We start from the raw sequence: 15691 nt of genomic DNA on the forward strand, positions 1-15691 counted from the left end.
CCATAGACTTCAATTAACCTGCCTAGTCAAGACATACACCTCGGCCATCTCATGGTAACATATGCAATATAATACTTTACTAATATTTTACCCACGGTTATAACCTCTATCATCTCCACATATTTTCTGACTGATAAAATGGTCAGCATAATCATCATCGTCGATCGTGGGTCCCTGGTCTCTTCCCCTCTCGCGTCCAGCACTCCAACCACTAAAACAGCGCTGAAAAGCCCCATCAATTGCCGACAAAACTTCCTAAGAGCGGGGAAGCTTGGCAAAGAGTTTGGTATATGAGGAGTTGATAACCTTAGCGATTCTTGGTTTTGACTTACTGTTTCTTTTCTCACTTGCTTTTGCTTAATGTAGGCGTAATTAATCATGGCGCAGAAAACAGACTACCGAAACATCTTCCACTGGGCAGAGACCCAAAAGGATGGATCAATTCCCTCTTTCGCGACAAGGGATAATGACCCGTATGAGTATCTAAACGGCTTCAACAACCATCATGAGTCGGAGGCTGTCCCCGGGACTATCCCCAGAGGCCAGAATAACCCACGGGTTGTGAGGTTTGGGCTTTATGCGGAACAAATGTCTGATTCTTTTGGAGCTTCGAGAAATGCGAACAGAAATTCGTGGCTTTATCGTTCAAGACCTGCTGTTGCTCATCAGGGCTTTGTAAGTTAATATGGTGAGACTTGGTGGTGGTTATGCTGATGTCAGACAGACCGATATGCCCAAGATTGAAGGAACAGAGAGCTGCTTTTTGCCTTTGAACCCTGAAGTCAGAATCTCTCCTACGCAGCTAGCATGGGTAAGTCAACAGCTAAATCCCTTACTTACTCATCAGTCTAACCTTATAGCTCCCCTTCGAAATCTCGGAAGGAACAGACTTCGTTTCCGGCCTCCGAACAATTGCAGGTTCTGGTGACCCAACTCTCCGCGAAGGTCTAGCAACTCACATCTTCTCGGCCACCAAAAGCATGGAGAAGCGCGCCTTCGTCAACTCAGATGGTGACTTCCTCATTATTGCTCAACAAGGCGCCCTGGACATCCAAACCGAATTCGGAAACCTCTACGTCCAGCCTGGAGAGATCTGTGTCATCCAGCGTGGCCAACGCTTCAAGGTCAACGTCGAAGGGCCCACAAGAGGCTACATCCTTGAGATTTGGGGTTCGCACTACGAACTTCCTGAACTAGGACCTCTAGGATCTAATGGTCTTGCTAATGCGAGAGACTTCATGTATCCCAAGGCGCGATACAATGTCACTCGTGATGATCCTTGGGAGATCGTGTACAAGCTTGGAGGCAAGTTCTTCAAGAGTACGCAGAACCATTGTCCATTCGATGTTATCGCTTGGCATGGAAACTACGTTCCTTACAAGTACGATCTTACCAAGTTTGTCAACGTGGGATCTATCTCTGTTGATCATATTGATCCTTCAATCTTTTGTGTCCTTACTGCCAAGAGCAGAGATGAGAATGCTCCTTTGGCGGACTTTTTAATCTTCTCGCCTAGGTGGGATGTTGCGTCTCATACGTACCGCCCACCATACTATCATCGTAATGCGGCTTCAGAGTTGATGGGTTTGATCTATGGAGAGTATGCTGGACGGTCTGATGAGTTCCAGCCTGGAGGTATTTCTTTTGAGTGTGGCTGGGTTCCTCACGGAGTCGCATACGAGGTAAGTGTCGTTCTTACTTTTATTATGAGCGTTCTAACATTTTGTAGGAATTCAAGACTGCTTCAGCTCAACCCCCTCCTGAGATGCAGATCTCCAAGGGCGCTGTGGCTTTCATGTTTGAGAGCTGCAGACAATTGACCATTACCGATTGGGCATGGAACAGCGATAAGAAGCATGAGCATGAGCCTAAGATGTGGGATAACTTGGTTGACAACTTCTCATCTCATATGGATGAGGTCAAGGAAATCTTGAGCAAGAGTAAGAACTAGGAAATATGAATCGATAGCATGAATTATCATTATCTTATCCGTATCGATAAGCAGCCTTACCTCAACGCGCGGATTCCTCGGGTCCGTCGTATTCGTGTTTGGCCGAAATGAGTCTCCACCTTACAGTAGATGCATCCAATCATTACCAATCTATTTCGCGTTCAACAAAGCGCTAAAGGGGCGTGGATACGGGGTAAACAATGGAACGTCTTTGTCCTCCTTTCACTGTGGGCCGGACCAAACTGTTCCGTTGGGATGAGAATGGGTCGATAAGCACATACACCAGCTACCATCATTAAATATCTTGGTTTCGCTCTCGATCAGGGAATATTGCACTTGACTCCGCACTCTCCTCAATCGTAAACTGGACAGTCATGAAGGTTCCTGAGTCTCCCCGCTATGAATTCGGTGGCCCGTAAGACCCTCTATCATCCCATCTCATGGTCAATCCATACTAACAACCATAGTCTCGGCGCCACCGGTATCGTTTTCGGTCTTCCGGTTCTTATGCAAGTCCTTTATCTAGGCTGCAATGACGTATCAGGATGTCCCGCACCCGCTCTTCTTGATCCCAAGACTCTAAGCTGGGCGAAGCTCAAGTCTCAGATTCCATGGCCTGAGGAGGGTCTTGCGGGATTCATGAGCTGGGAAGTCACTGGTTGGCTTTTCGCCTATTACTTTCTGAGTCTTGTACTCTACCGCATCATGCCTGCTCAAATTGCTCTTGGTACAAAGTTGCGCGAATCTGGAAAGCCTCTCGAGTATCGATTTAATGGTAAGCCGTCTTTTTATGTTAGATTGAAGGCATATGACTGATGCAATTGCAGCGTTTTCCGCTACCGTCGTCCAATTGGCTGGTTGCGCCATCGGAACCTACATGTACGGCGCTGACTTCCCAGTCTGGACATGGATCACCGACCACTACATCCAACTTCTCACAACAAGCACCGTCCTAACCTACATAATCTCTATCTGGGTCTACATCCGCAGCTTCAGTGTCAAACCCAACAACCCTGAACTTCGTGAGCTTGCAGTCGGCGGCCACACAGGCCGTATGATCTACGATTTCTTCATCGGACGTGAGCTCAACCCTCGTATCACTCTCCCCATCTTTGGCGAGATTGACATCAAAGCTTGGTTGGAAATGAGACCTGGTCTTACTGGCTGGATCTTGCTGAACTGCTCGTTCATTGCCAAGCAGTATCGTACTTATGGCTTTGTCTCGGACAGTATTCTTGTCATTGCGTTGATTCAGGCTTATTACGTTCTCGAGGGTCAGTATTCTGAGGCTGGACTTTTGGGAATGATGGATATCACTACCGATGGACTGGGCTTTATGCTTACCTGGGGTGACATTGTCTGGGTTCCTTTCCTTTACTCTACACAATGTCGCTACCTCTCAGTTTATCCCGTCCATCTGGGTCCTTATGGCGTTGGAGCTATTGGCACAGTCTTCGCCATCGGCCTCTACATCTTCCGCTCGTCCAACAACCAAAAGGCGCTATTCCGCAAAGACCCCAACAACCCAGCCTTTGCTAACGCGACATACATCCAAACCAAGCGCGGCACAAAGCTTCTCACCAGCGGCTGGTGGGGTATGGCTCGTCACATCAACTACTTCGGTGACTGGATTCAGTCTCTTCCCTTTTGCTTGCCTACCAAGGCTGCTGGATATGTTATCCTCCCTGCTGGTACGGCTATTGCTGGAGCAGAGGTTGCGAAGATGCTTGATGGCCGGTTGGTCACACCTGGCGATGCTGCGCCTTGGGGAATGCTGTTTACGTATCTGTATTCTGCGTGGTTTGGATTCTTGCTTATTCATCGTGAGGGACGGGATGATTATGCTTGTTCGGAGAAGTATGGAGAGGATTGGGAGGTGTACAAGAAGACGGTCCGATGGAGACTTATTCCTGGTGTCTACTAGGGAACCGTTGGGAGTTTAGAGAAAAACTGTGACTGGATTTGCACATGGTCCCAGCAGCGTTTGATATGAGCCTGATGCAGTTTTGTTTGAGCGAAGTAAGGCGGTCGAGTGTTTATCGCTGTACTGTAGCTTGGATCGTTTTCTACACAAATCATAATTTTAAATCAAGCCAAAGATGTGTTTCGTAATGTCTGTCTGTCAAGCTTAAGAACCAGATTTGCATCTGTCAATTTATGAGGCCGCTCAGGCAGATTCAAGCAATCCACTCGAAGCGGGTCGGGTCTCACATAATTGAGGCTGAGTTGAGGCGAAGCTCAACCACTATTCTATATAGCAAAGACAACAGCCCGAAACATATTCCCAGAGTCTAAACTCTGAGTTCAGATCAAAATGTCACTGCCTTATGAAGCTTGTACTGCAAATAGTGAATTCATCTTCAAGTCACGGCAAGATGTTGATGCACACCGACAAGCACTAGACCTTATATTTGAAGATCCACCTGCTCTGGCAACGACCAAAGACCTAATATTGGACCGTCACCCATGGATATCTCAATATTGGTCACCTCGACCTGAGTTATTTGAGTATGCACACTTACAATTATCAGGCGGCTTAGACTAATAGTTGCAACAAGTCGAGATGTCACGGGCTTGCCACCATTGGCCGCTGCCATCAAACTAGGAGACATCCAAGAAGCGCAGCGCCTGGTCAACTCGGGCGCACGAGCAGACATTCATGACCCAGCATTTGGAAATCTCGCGCATGTGGCAGTTGCACGCTCAGATCATCAAATCCACGAGATATTTCCGTTACTCAAGCTTGTTATCGAAGCAGGTGCGGATCCGGATGCGCCCGGTCCGGAGCCGGAGCAAGAGTCTTTGTTATGTTTCATCATTCGTGACGTTTTCATTCCCAACTATCGTCATGCGATATGTCGCTATCTCGTCGAGGAGGTTGGAGTCGATGTTAACATGAGGAGTCAGTCTGGGACGTATCCTATCATCATCGCTACCGAACTTGCAGATCGGCGACTAGTTCACTACCTTATCCAGAAAGGTGCCGACGTCAATGTTTCTGACTACCAAGGTAAACGGGCTGCTCATCACGCAGTACCCAGCGCTTCTAACCGATCTATCGGACTTTTGATCAAAGCGGGCGTTGATCTACTCCCACCCGACTACTACGGTCGAACTCCGTTGCACTTTGCAGCGATGCACTGTCACTGGGAATTCATTGGGATATTTATTGATTTTCTTCCGGAAGGGTATGATATCAATGTGAAGGACGACGATGGCTGGACGCCGCTTATGTATGCGTGTAAGAATGCCCGGTCGGACGCGTTAAAGATTGAAATCCTTGTGAAGGCGTACGGAGCGGACGTTTGGCCTATTAGCTATGATGGGCAATGGTCTGCGCTGAAGTTGGCTAACTTTGCTCGGATGGATGCTGAAGCGTTGAAGTGCCTAGAGCCGCCTGCGCATCAAAGAGAACGAACACTCGAAGACGGAACTAAGCAGGTTTGGGATCCAGACTTTCATCAAACAATACCCGGTGAGCATCACCACTATAATAGTTGCAGTAATTGCCATTCGGTAAGTCATACACGAGACTTAGATTCTGTGCTATTACTGATAAGTTATTTAAGCTTACGCCACGACCGCTTTATATCTGTGTGGATTGCACAGAGAATTTCATGTTATGTTTCAAGTGCGTCAGGCATAGTAGAAGGATGCATGATCATGAGCATACGATGGAGGAACATGTTGAGCCGGAAATGTCAGAGGAATCTAGCGACGATGAACCTGACATCTGAAATCCTGTGTGGCAATAGGACCTATGCGGTCTGAGCAAATAAAGCGCCGAGTCAAGAAGGCTAGGCGATGACGACTGAAATATGATTTGTGTATTCCCGAGTCTCCTCTATTGTGAGCGGTCAAATCCTTATTCATGCAGGTCCTCTGTCTAAAGGAGTTGCAGGAACCGCTATATTTGAAGGCTAAGCATAACACCATAAGCACTAAAGAACCCTCAAGCCAATCCCAGATCTGAGCGTTGTCAACGGTCATCCCAAATCCACGGTTCTGGTTGGAAAAATCTTCATGGGCGGGGAACAAACCCACAAGTTCGCAGGGGTTCATCGGGATATATCCTCGAAGCGTCCATTTAAAGCCGATCCTATGATAAGAGCGTTACGACATGTAGACCCTAAAAATGGATCAGCTGTCCATTCCCTCGGTGTTATAAGCTGTCCTGCCCGCTCTATACTAGGGTTTCTTTTTGTGCTGTTCACTGTGGCTTTTTGCTTATCATGGATTGGGAGACAGTTGACGTCAAGGGCCTTGTCTCTTTCAAGAGCGCGGCTACTCTTGTTGGGATCTGGGTTATCTACCGTGTTTCTGTTGCGCTGTACAATATCTCGCCTTTTCATCCTCTGTCTCGTTTTCCAGGTCCTAAGATCGCCGCTGCGAGTTATGCTTATGAAGCCTACTATGACTGGTGGCGAGTAGGACGATATGGAAAGGTCATTCGTGAGATGCATGAGCAATATGGTATTTTAAAGTCTCTTTATCCGTATTGATCAATTGACTAACAAATTAAGGCCCTATTGTCAGAATCAACCCGGATGAACTTCACTGCTCAGACCCCTACTTCACCGACGAGATCTACGCCGGACCTGGCCGTGTCCGCGACAAATGGCAACATCAACTCAACACTGGTGGCGCTGGTCCTGTCTCGGTAACCGGTTTCTCAACAGTCAGCCACGAAGTCCACCGCATGCGCAAAGGCGCTTTGTCCAAATACTTTTCCCGCTCCCAAATGCTCAAACTCGAAGGAGAAGTACAAGACTTTGCGCAGATGACCGTCGACAAAATGCTTCGCTACGCTGGTGGTGAGCCTTTTGATGTAAAGGAAGCTTTCAATTGTTTTACCGCAGATATCATTTCTCAGTACGCTTTTGGTGAGAGTATGGGTTTCATTGCGCAGGAAGGTTGGGAGCCGAATCTGGCTACTTGGGTTAAATCCTTCTTCCAGAGTGCTTATATGATGAGACATAATGCTTTCGCGAGGAAGATGGCCCAGGTCTTGCCTTTTTTGTCCGACTATCTCGGTGAGGATATCAAGGCTGTTATGAACCAGATGAATGTGGTCATTCCGGGGTATATCAAGGCTGCGCTGAGAAATCCTGATGGTGGAAGGGTTTTTGCGCAGGTTGTCGAGTCCAAAACCTTGCCTGAGTCAGAGAAGTCTTTGTACAGACTTTCTGGTGAAGGCTTTAACTTTCTTCTTGCCGGTACTGAGACCACTGCTGTACGTTGGGTCCTTTGGTTTCAGTGGACGATGCTAACTTTGTAGGCTACTTTGACTGTCATCACATACTTCCTCCTCGATAAGCCGGAGATCTACAAGCGTCTCATGACCGATCTTCAGGGTATTGATCCTGAGAACCTCAAATGGACAGATCTAGAACAACGTCCCTACCTTTGGGCTGTGATCCACGAAGCTCTGCGCGTCATGCCTGGTGTATCTCACCGTTCTGCTCGAATCGCCCGTGAGGAAGATCTTGTCTACCGAAGCAAAGACGGTAAAATAGAGTGGGTCATCCCCAGAGGTACACCCATCGGCATGACGTCCATGATCAACCACTGGAACGGGGAGCTTTTCCCTAACCCTGACGACTTTTTGCCTGAAAGGTGGCTTGAAAATGGAAAGCCGAACTATAAGTTGCAGAAGTTCTTGATATCCTTTGGAAAGGGAAGCCGTGCCTGTATTGGCGAGAAGTGAGTAGTCCGTGACCTAATATCCGGGATCTCTACTAACAGTCTTACTAGTCTTGCGTACTGTGAAGTCTACATCATGGCGGCTCTTCTTGCTTTCCGCGTTATCCCTCGCGCGCGCCTGTATGAGACTACTATTGAAGATCTGACGTATGATCATGACTTGATTGTGCTCCAGACCAAGAAGGGCTCTATCTCCGTCCGCATTGCTATCTCATAGACAATCATATCCCAGACAGCGGCTTAAATGATAATCTCCATATTTAACTAGTAGACACACCTGATAAATTAAGTGACCTTATGTATTGACCTTCTGTCTAGCTCAGGTGTAAAGATAAGAGACCTGCGTACCGTGTCGAATCCCGAACAAAACTACCGAGGCGGTTATCATGATCACCCCTCAGGTATCAGCTGGTAGGGGCCGCTTGTTAACCACAAGTGCCGCTCCCATTAATCATGTACTAATTTAGCAGCCTACTGCAGAGCCATCTTCGGTTCGACCCATGGCTTACTTCGCGTAGGCTACTAATTTATCCCTTTCGACAAAGTCGACAACCGACCTGCCTCTCATTTATCCATCGCAATAGAGATGGTAACTATAAAAATCAGGTCAATACATGGATTCATCGCCCTGATTGAGACCAACTTACATAGAAGTGCTAAGTGCCCAAAGGGGGGTGTTGCTAACAAGTTCTCATTATAAAGAACACAGAAATATTTTCGTGTACGAATTACCATCTCTAGGGAATTTCTATCTTTTGTGTAAAACCTCATGAGTCCACTGTTGTAGTATCCCTTCAATGATAAGCATATCATACTATATGACATCACATCTCACACTTCAGATAAGCTACCACGCCAAGCAAGTGCCGTGACGAAGAACCGAACGGAAGAAGCCTTCCCCCTCGCGGCGTTTCAGCCACTATCCTCGTTTAAGCCCAACTCACCAATCGGTGTCGACACACCGAGATGCATTTAATAATTCAGTCTAGATCCATCTGCGCTAGGAAGTTTGTGTACCACATTCCCGTGCGATCAGCCTTATAGCGGCGCGTACAGTATCCCGATTGGGTCTGGATCGATCTTTTACCCCAGACCCGGCAAGCCGGCAAGATTCGAGAACACTTTGGATTTTGAGATAGTGACCGAGGTTTTGATTGGAATGCGGGGCTGAAGCTGGTTATTGAAGATCTAGGTTTGCGGGGAGGAGGATCAGGGGTTTTAATTATCTGGGGTATATTCCGAGTTTCCGATCGTGAGTCGTCGAGCTAGGTATATAACTTGGGCTTGGCTTTGTCCTTGAACTCAACTTGAACACGGCCATTTGTCCTCCAGAACAACTCATCATTCTATATTACGATAGGAATTCCAGCTCGTCAACATGGCGTCTCCCCAAGAGATGTCAACGCTGTCGGCCAGCGAAACAAAGCAGGCTCTCGAAAAGTCCGACTCCCAACCGTCACCATCAATCAACCATGCCGAACATTCCATTTTCGAAGAACAAGAGCCCAAAGTCGCTTGGTCCACCATCCTAGCCGTCTTTGTAAGTCCCAAATACTCATCCATAATACATACTCCAACTAACACGACCGTTTCCAGTTCATGGGCCTGACCTATATCCCCGCCATCGCAACAGCCTTCCTCATGCCAACCCAAATCATCCAACAAATCGGCATGGCCTTGGGCGATACGGAGAATATTGCTTGGATTCCTGGTGGATGGTCTATTGGTGCTGCTGTTTCGTTCTCGGTGGCTGGAGGTTTGAGTGATGTTTTTGGGAGAAGATGGGTGTTGCTGAGTGGCCAGACTATTATCTTGATCGGTGCGGTAAGTACAAGAAGTTGGACTTCAGGATGGGATTTTGCTAATGCGCGGCGGTAGATCGTTTGTGCTTTGGCTGAGAGTACACTTCGCATTGTCACCGGAACTACGCTGGTCGGCTTTGGCGCTGGTGTCATCATGGTATCATATCCTGGCATTAGTGAACTTCTTCCAAACAAATACAGGTATGTACCACGCCGCTTTCCGTTTCTTATCAGGATCTGATTCTTTGGCCAGAGGTATCGGAATCGGATGGACGGAGTTCTGTATCTGTATCCCCTGGGGTTCCCTCAGCGGTCTCATCGCCACTCAACTCTACCTCAAGGCAACTTGGAGATGGTGCTACTACATCACCATCATTTACGCAACCATCTGTCTGGTCGGCACTTTCATCTGCTACTTCCCCCCATCTCGTCCACAGCATGACTTCGAGAAGACACGTTGGCAGCAGGTTAAGGAACTGGACTACGTCGGACTCCTCCTTTTCGCCACTGGTCTTACCATCTTCCTCATTGGCGTCACCTTCCTTGGTGCCGCTCACAGATCTACCGCACTTGTCGCGTCTACGATCTCTATCGGTGCCTGTGTCTTCATCGGCGCTTTCATCTACGACTTTACTATCCCGAAAAAGCCTCTTTTCCCACGCAAGCTTTTTCGCATGTACAGAGAATTCACGGTGTATCTTGTTATTCTCTTCGTCTGTGGTATGATCTGGCAGGCCATGGTCACACTCGGCAACCAGGGTACTCTGTTCATGTTCACTAACGATCTTGTCGAGATCGGATACATCTCCATTCCTGCGAACATGTCAGGTATCATCGGAGGATGGATCATGCCTACCCTTGTGCACAAGATCAAGCATATCCGATACCAGTTCCTGTTCGCCCTTCTCCTTCAAACTGTTTTCACGGCGTCATACGCAACTGTCATTCCTCACAACAAGACTGGTTGGATGCTATTGCCCATGTTCGGTCAAGCATGCTTTACCTGGCTTACAGTTTTGTCCTACGTCTCATCTGGTCTTTTGGTCCCACAGGAAGAACTCGGGGTCTCGGCTGGTCTTATGGGAACTTTCCGTAGCGCTGGTGGATCTCTCGGCAATGCCATGTTCAGCACGATCGTGACATCGATTACTAACCGCAATCTCGCCAAGAACATTGCTGGAGCTGCTATGGGCGCTGGATACTCAGCGAAGGACTTACCAACTCTGATCCCAGCGGTGATTCAGAATGCAGTTGGTGTACCTTTCGCCTTGGCTAAGGTGCCAGGCCTTACCGAACCTGTTCTTCAGGCGACTACTGCTGCGTTCAAGAACACTTATGCCACGGCATTCAAGACTGTGTTTTTGTCTACCATTCCGCTCGGTGTAGTCGCTATGGTGGCAGCGGCGTTCATCCACGATCCGAGTCACTTGCTTAATAACCATGTTGCTGTTCATCAAGAGAAGGAAGTTCTGGGAAAGAAGAACGAGGTTGAGATGGTGGCCAAGGTTGTAGATTAGTTGTCATTGTATTACGACTGGATCCAGCCAACAGAGAGTTAGTCTTGTTGATTATTTTGGTCAACTGAATTCTTCATTGTTCAACTTAGAGTCACAACAGGCAATGCGTACAGATTTCCGTTCATATTTAAATTGATGCTCATAAGAATGCATAACTCAGTGGAAGTACAAACGAGTGGACTAGAAGTCATCGCCAGCGAACACCAGCCCAGCACATCCATGTCACCCACGAGCCCAGACCTCCCACACTCCAATCAGCCATAAGAAACATTGCGTCGTAGATAAACTAGGGAAAAGCGAAAGATGCACCTAGCGCTTAGGCCGATCCGCCGATCTTGGAGATCAGGAACTCAGGAGCAGGGCCAGCAGCATCTCTTTGGTACATGAAGTGAGCTGCGGTGATCATAAGAGTTCCAGTGCAGACAGCATCACCGGTGTTGCAGTAGATAGCAGTTCGGTCAGCGGGGTAGTTGGGAATGCCCTTCTTGTTCTGGGCGTTCTTGGTGTAGCCGAACAGGACGCAGCCCTTGACCTGATCCATGACCTTGGCGTCGAGCTTGGAGACGGCAGCCGCAGCTAGAGCAGTTCCTTGACTAATTGAAGGGTTAGTAACATGCTGATGATAAGAGTGATGGTTTTTTCTTACCTGTATCCACCGGTGACGATGGGAGTGTCGGGACACTTCTCGTGGGCCATGTTGTACAGACGGACAGCCTCGTTGATGGCCTCTGAGGTGGAACCATCGGGACGGAGGTTACCAGCGACATCGGCCTTGTAAGGACCACCAACACCCTGGACCCAAACTCCGCCCTTTCCGTACTTGGCTTCGAGCTTCTTAGCCACAGCGGGACCAGTGGACGCGCCCTGTGTGTGTTAGTAGATCGTCAACTAGATGGAGTTTTGCAAAGACTTACCATGTTGCCAGGCTCACCAGTGGCACGGGCAAAGATGAAGATAGCCTTGGGGCATTCACCACTGCTGTTCTCAAGATCATTGCGAGTGCTGGAGCCACCAAGGCCACCGCTGAGGCCACCGCCCAGACCGCTACCGCTACCGAGACCGCTTCCAAGGCCACTGCCGAGCTGGCGGACCTCGACATCACCAGCAGGAAGGGCGCTGGCAACACCGGCCATGAGAGAGAAAAGAGAGAACTTCATATTGAGGATGTAAAAAAGAATTGTGTTGCACCGGGCAGAACGAGAGAATGTATTGTAAAGAAAGAGAGGCTTTGAAAGAAAGAATGTCTGAGCTGTGTCCGTGATGGTTTGGGATGAGGAACAAGATCCTCTATTGTGGGAGATGAGAGGCTCTTATAGATTCGCAGTATCACAGAGGAAGGCTTCGGAGACAATGTCACTGTTTTCTTGGCTTTTACTAGGGTCATCATTGTTTCATCCCAACGCCAAGTAAGTTACCTGTCAGAACTTGATTCTCAGCCTGCAGATTCTAGAAACAGACCAATGCAGAGTTTAAAGTGCTTAGCGATTAGGTGAAACAAAGGTCATGGCGGAAACGATAAGATGTCATGGCTGGAAAAACAGGGTTAGGAAATAAGATTCTGGGAGTTAGCAAGACCCATCGAGTTTAATCTGTTTAGAGGTCATGGCGAGACAGACCGAGTCAGTAAACGGCTTTGCATGGCTTTACCGAGATTGATGCACAGACAGCTATGAGTAATGTTTAATTAAGGTCCTAGCTGTGGTGGACCTCGGGATTAGTTGCTCTTCTTAGTCTGTTGAAACAAGCGGAGGATTCTGTGCGTTTCTTTTTCTTTTTTCATCTTGACTTTTTTACTTTTTCGGTTTGTATAATTTCGCAACTATTTTCAAAGTAGGATAAGACGAAGGATTCTAAGGTTACTTCGCTTGATCGATTGTTGTAGTGCAGTTGGTATTTTTGTTCGTCATTTGTGATAGAACAGCCTCAATGGATGTTTGCTGATGAGAATCCACAATGAGACTGATTGCGGATTGGACAGAATACGACGCATTGAAACAACCACTATAACACTAAACAACCGAGGCATTCAATGGCCATTTCAGGTATTAACCTTGATGAGAATCATCAGATAGAGTAATATGATGTAGACGCCAAGAATTAACGTTTTATATCAGACAGAATTGAGTAACGTGGCGCTGTGGGGAGCACCTTAGTGGTTCAGTATCTGTGTTCGCTGCCGCTGGCAATTGCTTCGTTACACCTTTGATGCTAGGGGCGGATCGACAGGTCAGCTGTACGTGCACGGATATCTCAACGGTCAAGTCTTCACGGCTTGCTCCGAGCCGAAAGAATGCGTGATATCGACTGTTTCCTTGGTTGGCGTTTCGAGAAGACAAAGTTTGTTTTTATCGGAGAATTGCGATTGGGTTAATTCCGAGCGTACCGAGAATATCTGACTCGTCATTACCCTTGAGGAACGGTTTCAGAGTTCTGCATATCTTGTGGATGGCGCAGTTAATGTTTGCCCACCTATCAAGACGAGCAGCATTATCCGTACCGACGAATTGCTCAGAGCTCAAATGACTGCCTTAATTTTGGTTTACGGCATGGTGGTGTTCTATCTTGGGGACCCACCGTCTCGCTTATGCAAAAAGAAGGCATGCTGTCGCGTATGTTCTTTGTTGTCTCTCTTGGCAACGAAGAGACATGAGGCTCGGGTCCACTGTATGTTCTACGAACAGTAGCGAATGCACAACAGGAGCACATGTTCACTGACCTCGCTTGGTGGCAAATGCTATCTATCCTACTTTGTTCTATGATGTGAAATTCAAATTATTCTTTTATTCTTTATCGCTATAAATCGGAATTGATATCCGCCTGTATTAGTGCTGTACTGGGATTGTAAAAACCACTTAAATCTGCATGGCTTCTGTGTCCGTCACTGCTGCTCTGGGGTTTTGACTTCCGGGCCTGAACGTTCGTAAAGAACACATTTCATCAATACAAGGCCAAAAGGATTTGAGACTAATCGCACTGTAACCGTTATAAAATGCCGGGACCATCTCTTCAGACGAGCGCCTCTGCCTCCTCTCAAGGAAGGAGCGGGGACTGTAGAAAAGGCTCCCTTGCTTCACTAGTTAATGCACTCCGATTCTTCTCCAACAGATTCAAATTTAATGTCCATAAATCATATTGAGAAAAAGAAATTGGCTGTAATATACACGGGAAGCCAGCCCCTCTAAATACAGCGTGTGACCTTTCCTCAGCCACGGTCATGTCATAACAGTCCCCCTTGATCCTAAAGTAGATTCCTCCCCGTTCTGGTACTGTCTCTTTACTGGTTGATGGGACGACCGTACTCATCACTGGTCAGGTCGCGACGGCTAACACCAGCAGCCTCCATCAGCTTACGGCTGAACGCCATACGCTCGCTACCGCGCATAGTAGTGGTACGTCGCTGCCATCCAATCTCGGTAGGCATGCGCTCATTCTCTGTAAAATTCGTTATTAGTCTCATTCTCGTAATGAAAGGTTGGGTGCAACATACTGAACCAGTACTCGATGTAGTCCTTCTTTACCGTGCCGGTAGTTCCATCAGCCATGATCTCGAAAAAGGAAGCCATCTCGCCCCATGAGAATCCACTAGCCAGTGCAGACAGTGAGTGCTCAGGGTTGGTCTTCTTGGAAGTTTCCAGACGGCCCATTCGGGCCTTGGCGACTTGCTCGACGGTGATCATCTCATCGGGGAAGTATTGAAGGGTCTCCTCCCAGACTGTCTGGTTGAAGGGGTTGGGGTCGGCGAAGTAAGCATCAGAGCGACTGAGATTGAGGGTAAGCATTTGTTCAGAGAGCGAGTGATTTAGGATAACATACGCGATGGAGATGTCGTGCTCAAGGATGTTGTGGCGACCAAGGTCTGCAAGATCAAAAGAACGAGTCATGGGGTACTTGGGGCTAGTTCTGATAGCCTGTGTGAAAAGAAGGACGGCATCGCTCTTTTCGATGTTGAAGCCGTTAAGCATACCATCAGCGAGCTTCTTCAGGTCGATGTTCCTGCCATCGCGAGGGAGGTAGCCATGATTGGCTAGCGTGTTAAGGCCGGGACAAGGACCACGAGCTTAAGTAAAGGGTTATTAAAGGATTGGTAGAGTTCAATTGCGAAGACTTACAGTCAGTTGAACCCGGGGCAATCCACTCCTGAGGAGTCCAATTGCCATTGGTGTTGCTGCCACCAGTAAGGTCACTTCCGCCGGTAAGAGAACCACCACCAAGGCCGGGGAGGAATTGGGGAAGAGCAAAGGCGGGTGCAGCTGCGGAAGAGGCAGCGATGAAAGTAGAGAACTTCATAATGAATGGGAATAGAATATGTCAATCGAAGAGAACAAAGCGAGTGGAGCTAGAGCAAAGAATGCGGTATATGGTGAGAAGTAAAGACTGTCGAACCTGTCGATGCGGCGATAATCCAGTAGAAGAGTCGCGTACTATCGATACTTTATATCCTCTTGGCCATCATCAACGTCATTCCTCCATTCGACATACCCTCACCTCCCAACTCCGTCTTATCTACGCAAAACCTTAATAAAAGAAGTCAAGACCCCAGTAATCCGAAACATCAAAGCGACTTCCGAGTGCTTAGATCATCCTCGCATATACAAGATTAGATATGACAGGAACGCTATTGGTCGATCACACGTCACTTTTTCTTCGGTGAACCTCCTTCGCGAGAATTTCCAAAAGAGGTAAGGGTCTTTGCTTTTGTTTATGACTCCACTCTATTC

The 15691-nt window shown here is 47.8% G+C and overlaps 7 protein-coding genes across 7 annotated transcripts; 5 read left to right on the forward strand and 2 right to left on the reverse strand.

The window, feature by feature from the left end:
• The first annotated feature begins 214 nt into the window (after positions 1-214).
• On the forward strand, positions 215-1995 carry B0J16DRAFT_300437 (RmlC-like cupin domain-containing protein). Its single transcript, XM_046124563.1, has 4 exons — positions 215-675; positions 725-811; positions 861-1682; positions 1730-1995. The coding sequence occupies exons 1-4, from the start codon at positions 379-381 to the stop codon at positions 1949-1951; spliced, it is 1428 nt and encodes a 475-aa protein (XP_045986723.1). The 5' UTR covers positions 215-378; the 3' UTR covers positions 1952-1995.
• A 171-nt stretch (positions 1996-2166) lies between these two features.
• B0J16DRAFT_282675 (ergosterol biosynthesis ERG4/ERG24) lies at positions 2167-4060 on the forward strand. The gene is made up of 3 exons (XM_046123975.1): positions 2167-2366; positions 2419-2726; positions 2779-4060. Exons 1-3 carry the CDS (start codon positions 2326-2328, stop codon positions 3873-3875), a joined length of 1446 nt encoding a protein of 481 aa, XP_045986724.1. The 5' UTR covers positions 2167-2325; the 3' UTR covers positions 3876-4060.
• A 187-nt stretch (positions 4061-4247) lies between these two features.
• B0J16DRAFT_411483 (ankyrin repeat-containing domain protein) lies at positions 4248-5763 on the forward strand. Its single transcript, XM_046133239.1, has 3 exons — positions 4248-4459; positions 4510-5467; positions 5521-5763. Exons 1-3 carry the CDS (start codon positions 4266-4268, stop codon positions 5686-5688), a joined length of 1320 nt encoding a protein of 439 aa, XP_045986725.1. The 5' UTR covers positions 4248-4265; the 3' UTR covers positions 5689-5763.
• Positions 5764-5769: 6 nt separating this feature from the next.
• Positions 5770-7658, forward strand: B0J16DRAFT_394818 (cytochrome P450; the record flags this gene model as incomplete). Its single annotated transcript, XM_046132158.1, has 3 exons — positions 5770-6424; positions 6475-7184; positions 7230-7658. Exons 1-3 carry the CDS (start codon positions 6184-6186, stop codon positions 7656-7658), a joined length of 1380 nt encoding a protein of 459 aa, XP_045986726.1. The 5' UTR covers positions 5770-6183.
• A 1392-nt stretch (positions 7659-9050) lies between these two features.
• Positions 9051-10973, forward strand: B0J16DRAFT_262081 (fungal trichothecene efflux pump; the record flags this gene model as incomplete). The annotated part of the gene is made up of 4 exons (XM_046123296.1): positions 9051-9194; positions 9251-9478; positions 9533-9657; positions 9710-10973. The coding sequence occupies 4 exons, from the start codon at positions 9051-9053 to the stop codon at positions 10971-10973; spliced, it is 1761 nt and encodes a 586-aa protein (XP_045986727.1).
• Positions 10974-11252: 279 nt separating this feature from the next.
• On the reverse strand, positions 11253-12462 carry B0J16DRAFT_66264 (cutinase-domain-containing protein). Its single transcript, XM_046134246.1, has 3 exons — positions 11888-12462; positions 11620-11837; positions 11253-11566 (listed from the first exon to the last, which is right to left on the reverse strand). Exons 1-3 carry the CDS (start codon positions 12128-12130, stop codon positions 11290-11292), a joined length of 738 nt encoding a protein of 245 aa, XP_045986728.1. The 5' UTR covers positions 12131-12462; the 3' UTR covers positions 11253-11289.
• Positions 12463-14151: 1689 nt separating this feature from the next.
• On the reverse strand, positions 14152-15260 carry B0J16DRAFT_411486 (Peroxidase, family 2-domain-containing protein; the record flags this gene model as incomplete). The annotated part of the gene is made up of 4 exons (XM_046133240.1): positions 14152-14405; positions 14461-14732; positions 14787-15030; positions 15083-15260. The coding sequence occupies 4 exons, from the start codon at positions 15258-15260 to the stop codon at positions 14248-14250; spliced, it is 852 nt and encodes a 283-aa protein (XP_045986729.1). The 3' UTR covers positions 14152-14247.
• Between the last annotated feature and the right edge of the window lie 431 nt (positions 15261-15691).

This window comes from Fusarium flagelliforme (genome assembly GCF_020744385.1).
Source record: "Fusarium flagelliforme strain FIESC 12 MPI-CAGE-AA-0113 chromosome Unknown B0J16scaffold_2, whole genome shotgun sequence".
NCBI classification, from domain to species: Eukaryota; Fungi; Ascomycota; class Sordariomycetes; order Hypocreales; family Nectriaceae; genus Fusarium; species Fusarium flagelliforme.

Coding starts and splice junctions, on each gene's coding strand:
- B0J16DRAFT_66264 (XM_046134246.1), bottom strand. CDS start 12,130: ATGAAGTTCTCTCTTTTCTCTCTCATGGCCGGTGTTGCCAGCGCCCTT. Junction 11,838..11,887: donor CTGGTGAGCCTGGCAACATG/GTAAGTCTTTGC, acceptor TAACACACACAG/GGCGCGTCCACTGGTCCCGC. Junction 11,567..11,619: donor ATCGTCACCGGTGGATACAG/GTAAGAAAAAAC, acceptor CCCTTCAATTAG/TCAAGGAACTGCTCTAGCTG.
- B0J16DRAFT_300437 (XM_046124563.1), top strand. CDS start 379: ATGGCGCAGAAAACAGACTACCGAAACATCTTCCACTGGGCAGAGACC. Junction 676..724: donor CTGTTGCTCATCAGGGCTTT/GTAAGTTAATAT, acceptor GATGTCAGACAG/ACCGATATGCCCAAGATTGA. Junction 812..860: donor CTCCTACGCAGCTAGCATGG/GTAAGTCAACAG, acceptor CTAACCTTATAG/CTCCCCTTCGAAATCTCGGA.
- B0J16DRAFT_411483 (XM_046133239.1), top strand. CDS start 4,266: ATGTCACTGCCTTATGAAGCTTGTACTGCAAATAGTGAATTCATCTTC. Junction 4,460..4,509: donor CCTCGACCTGAGTTATTTGA/GTATGCACACTT, acceptor AGTTGCAACAAG/TCGAGATGTCACGGGCTTGC. Junction 5,468..5,520: donor GTTGCAGTAATTGCCATTCG/GTAAGTCATACA, acceptor AAGTTATTTAAG/CTTACGCCACGACCGCTTTA.
- B0J16DRAFT_282675 (XM_046123975.1), top strand. CDS start 2,326: ATGAAGGTTCCTGAGTCTCCCCGCTATGAATTCGGTGGCCC. Junction 2,367..2,418: donor CGCTATGAATTCGGTGGCCC/GTAAGACCCTCT, acceptor TAACAACCATAG/TCTCGGCGCCACCGGTATCG. Junction 2,727..2,778: donor TCTCGAGTATCGATTTAATG/GTAAGCCGTCTT, acceptor ATGCAATTGCAG/CGTTTTCCGCTACCGTCGTC.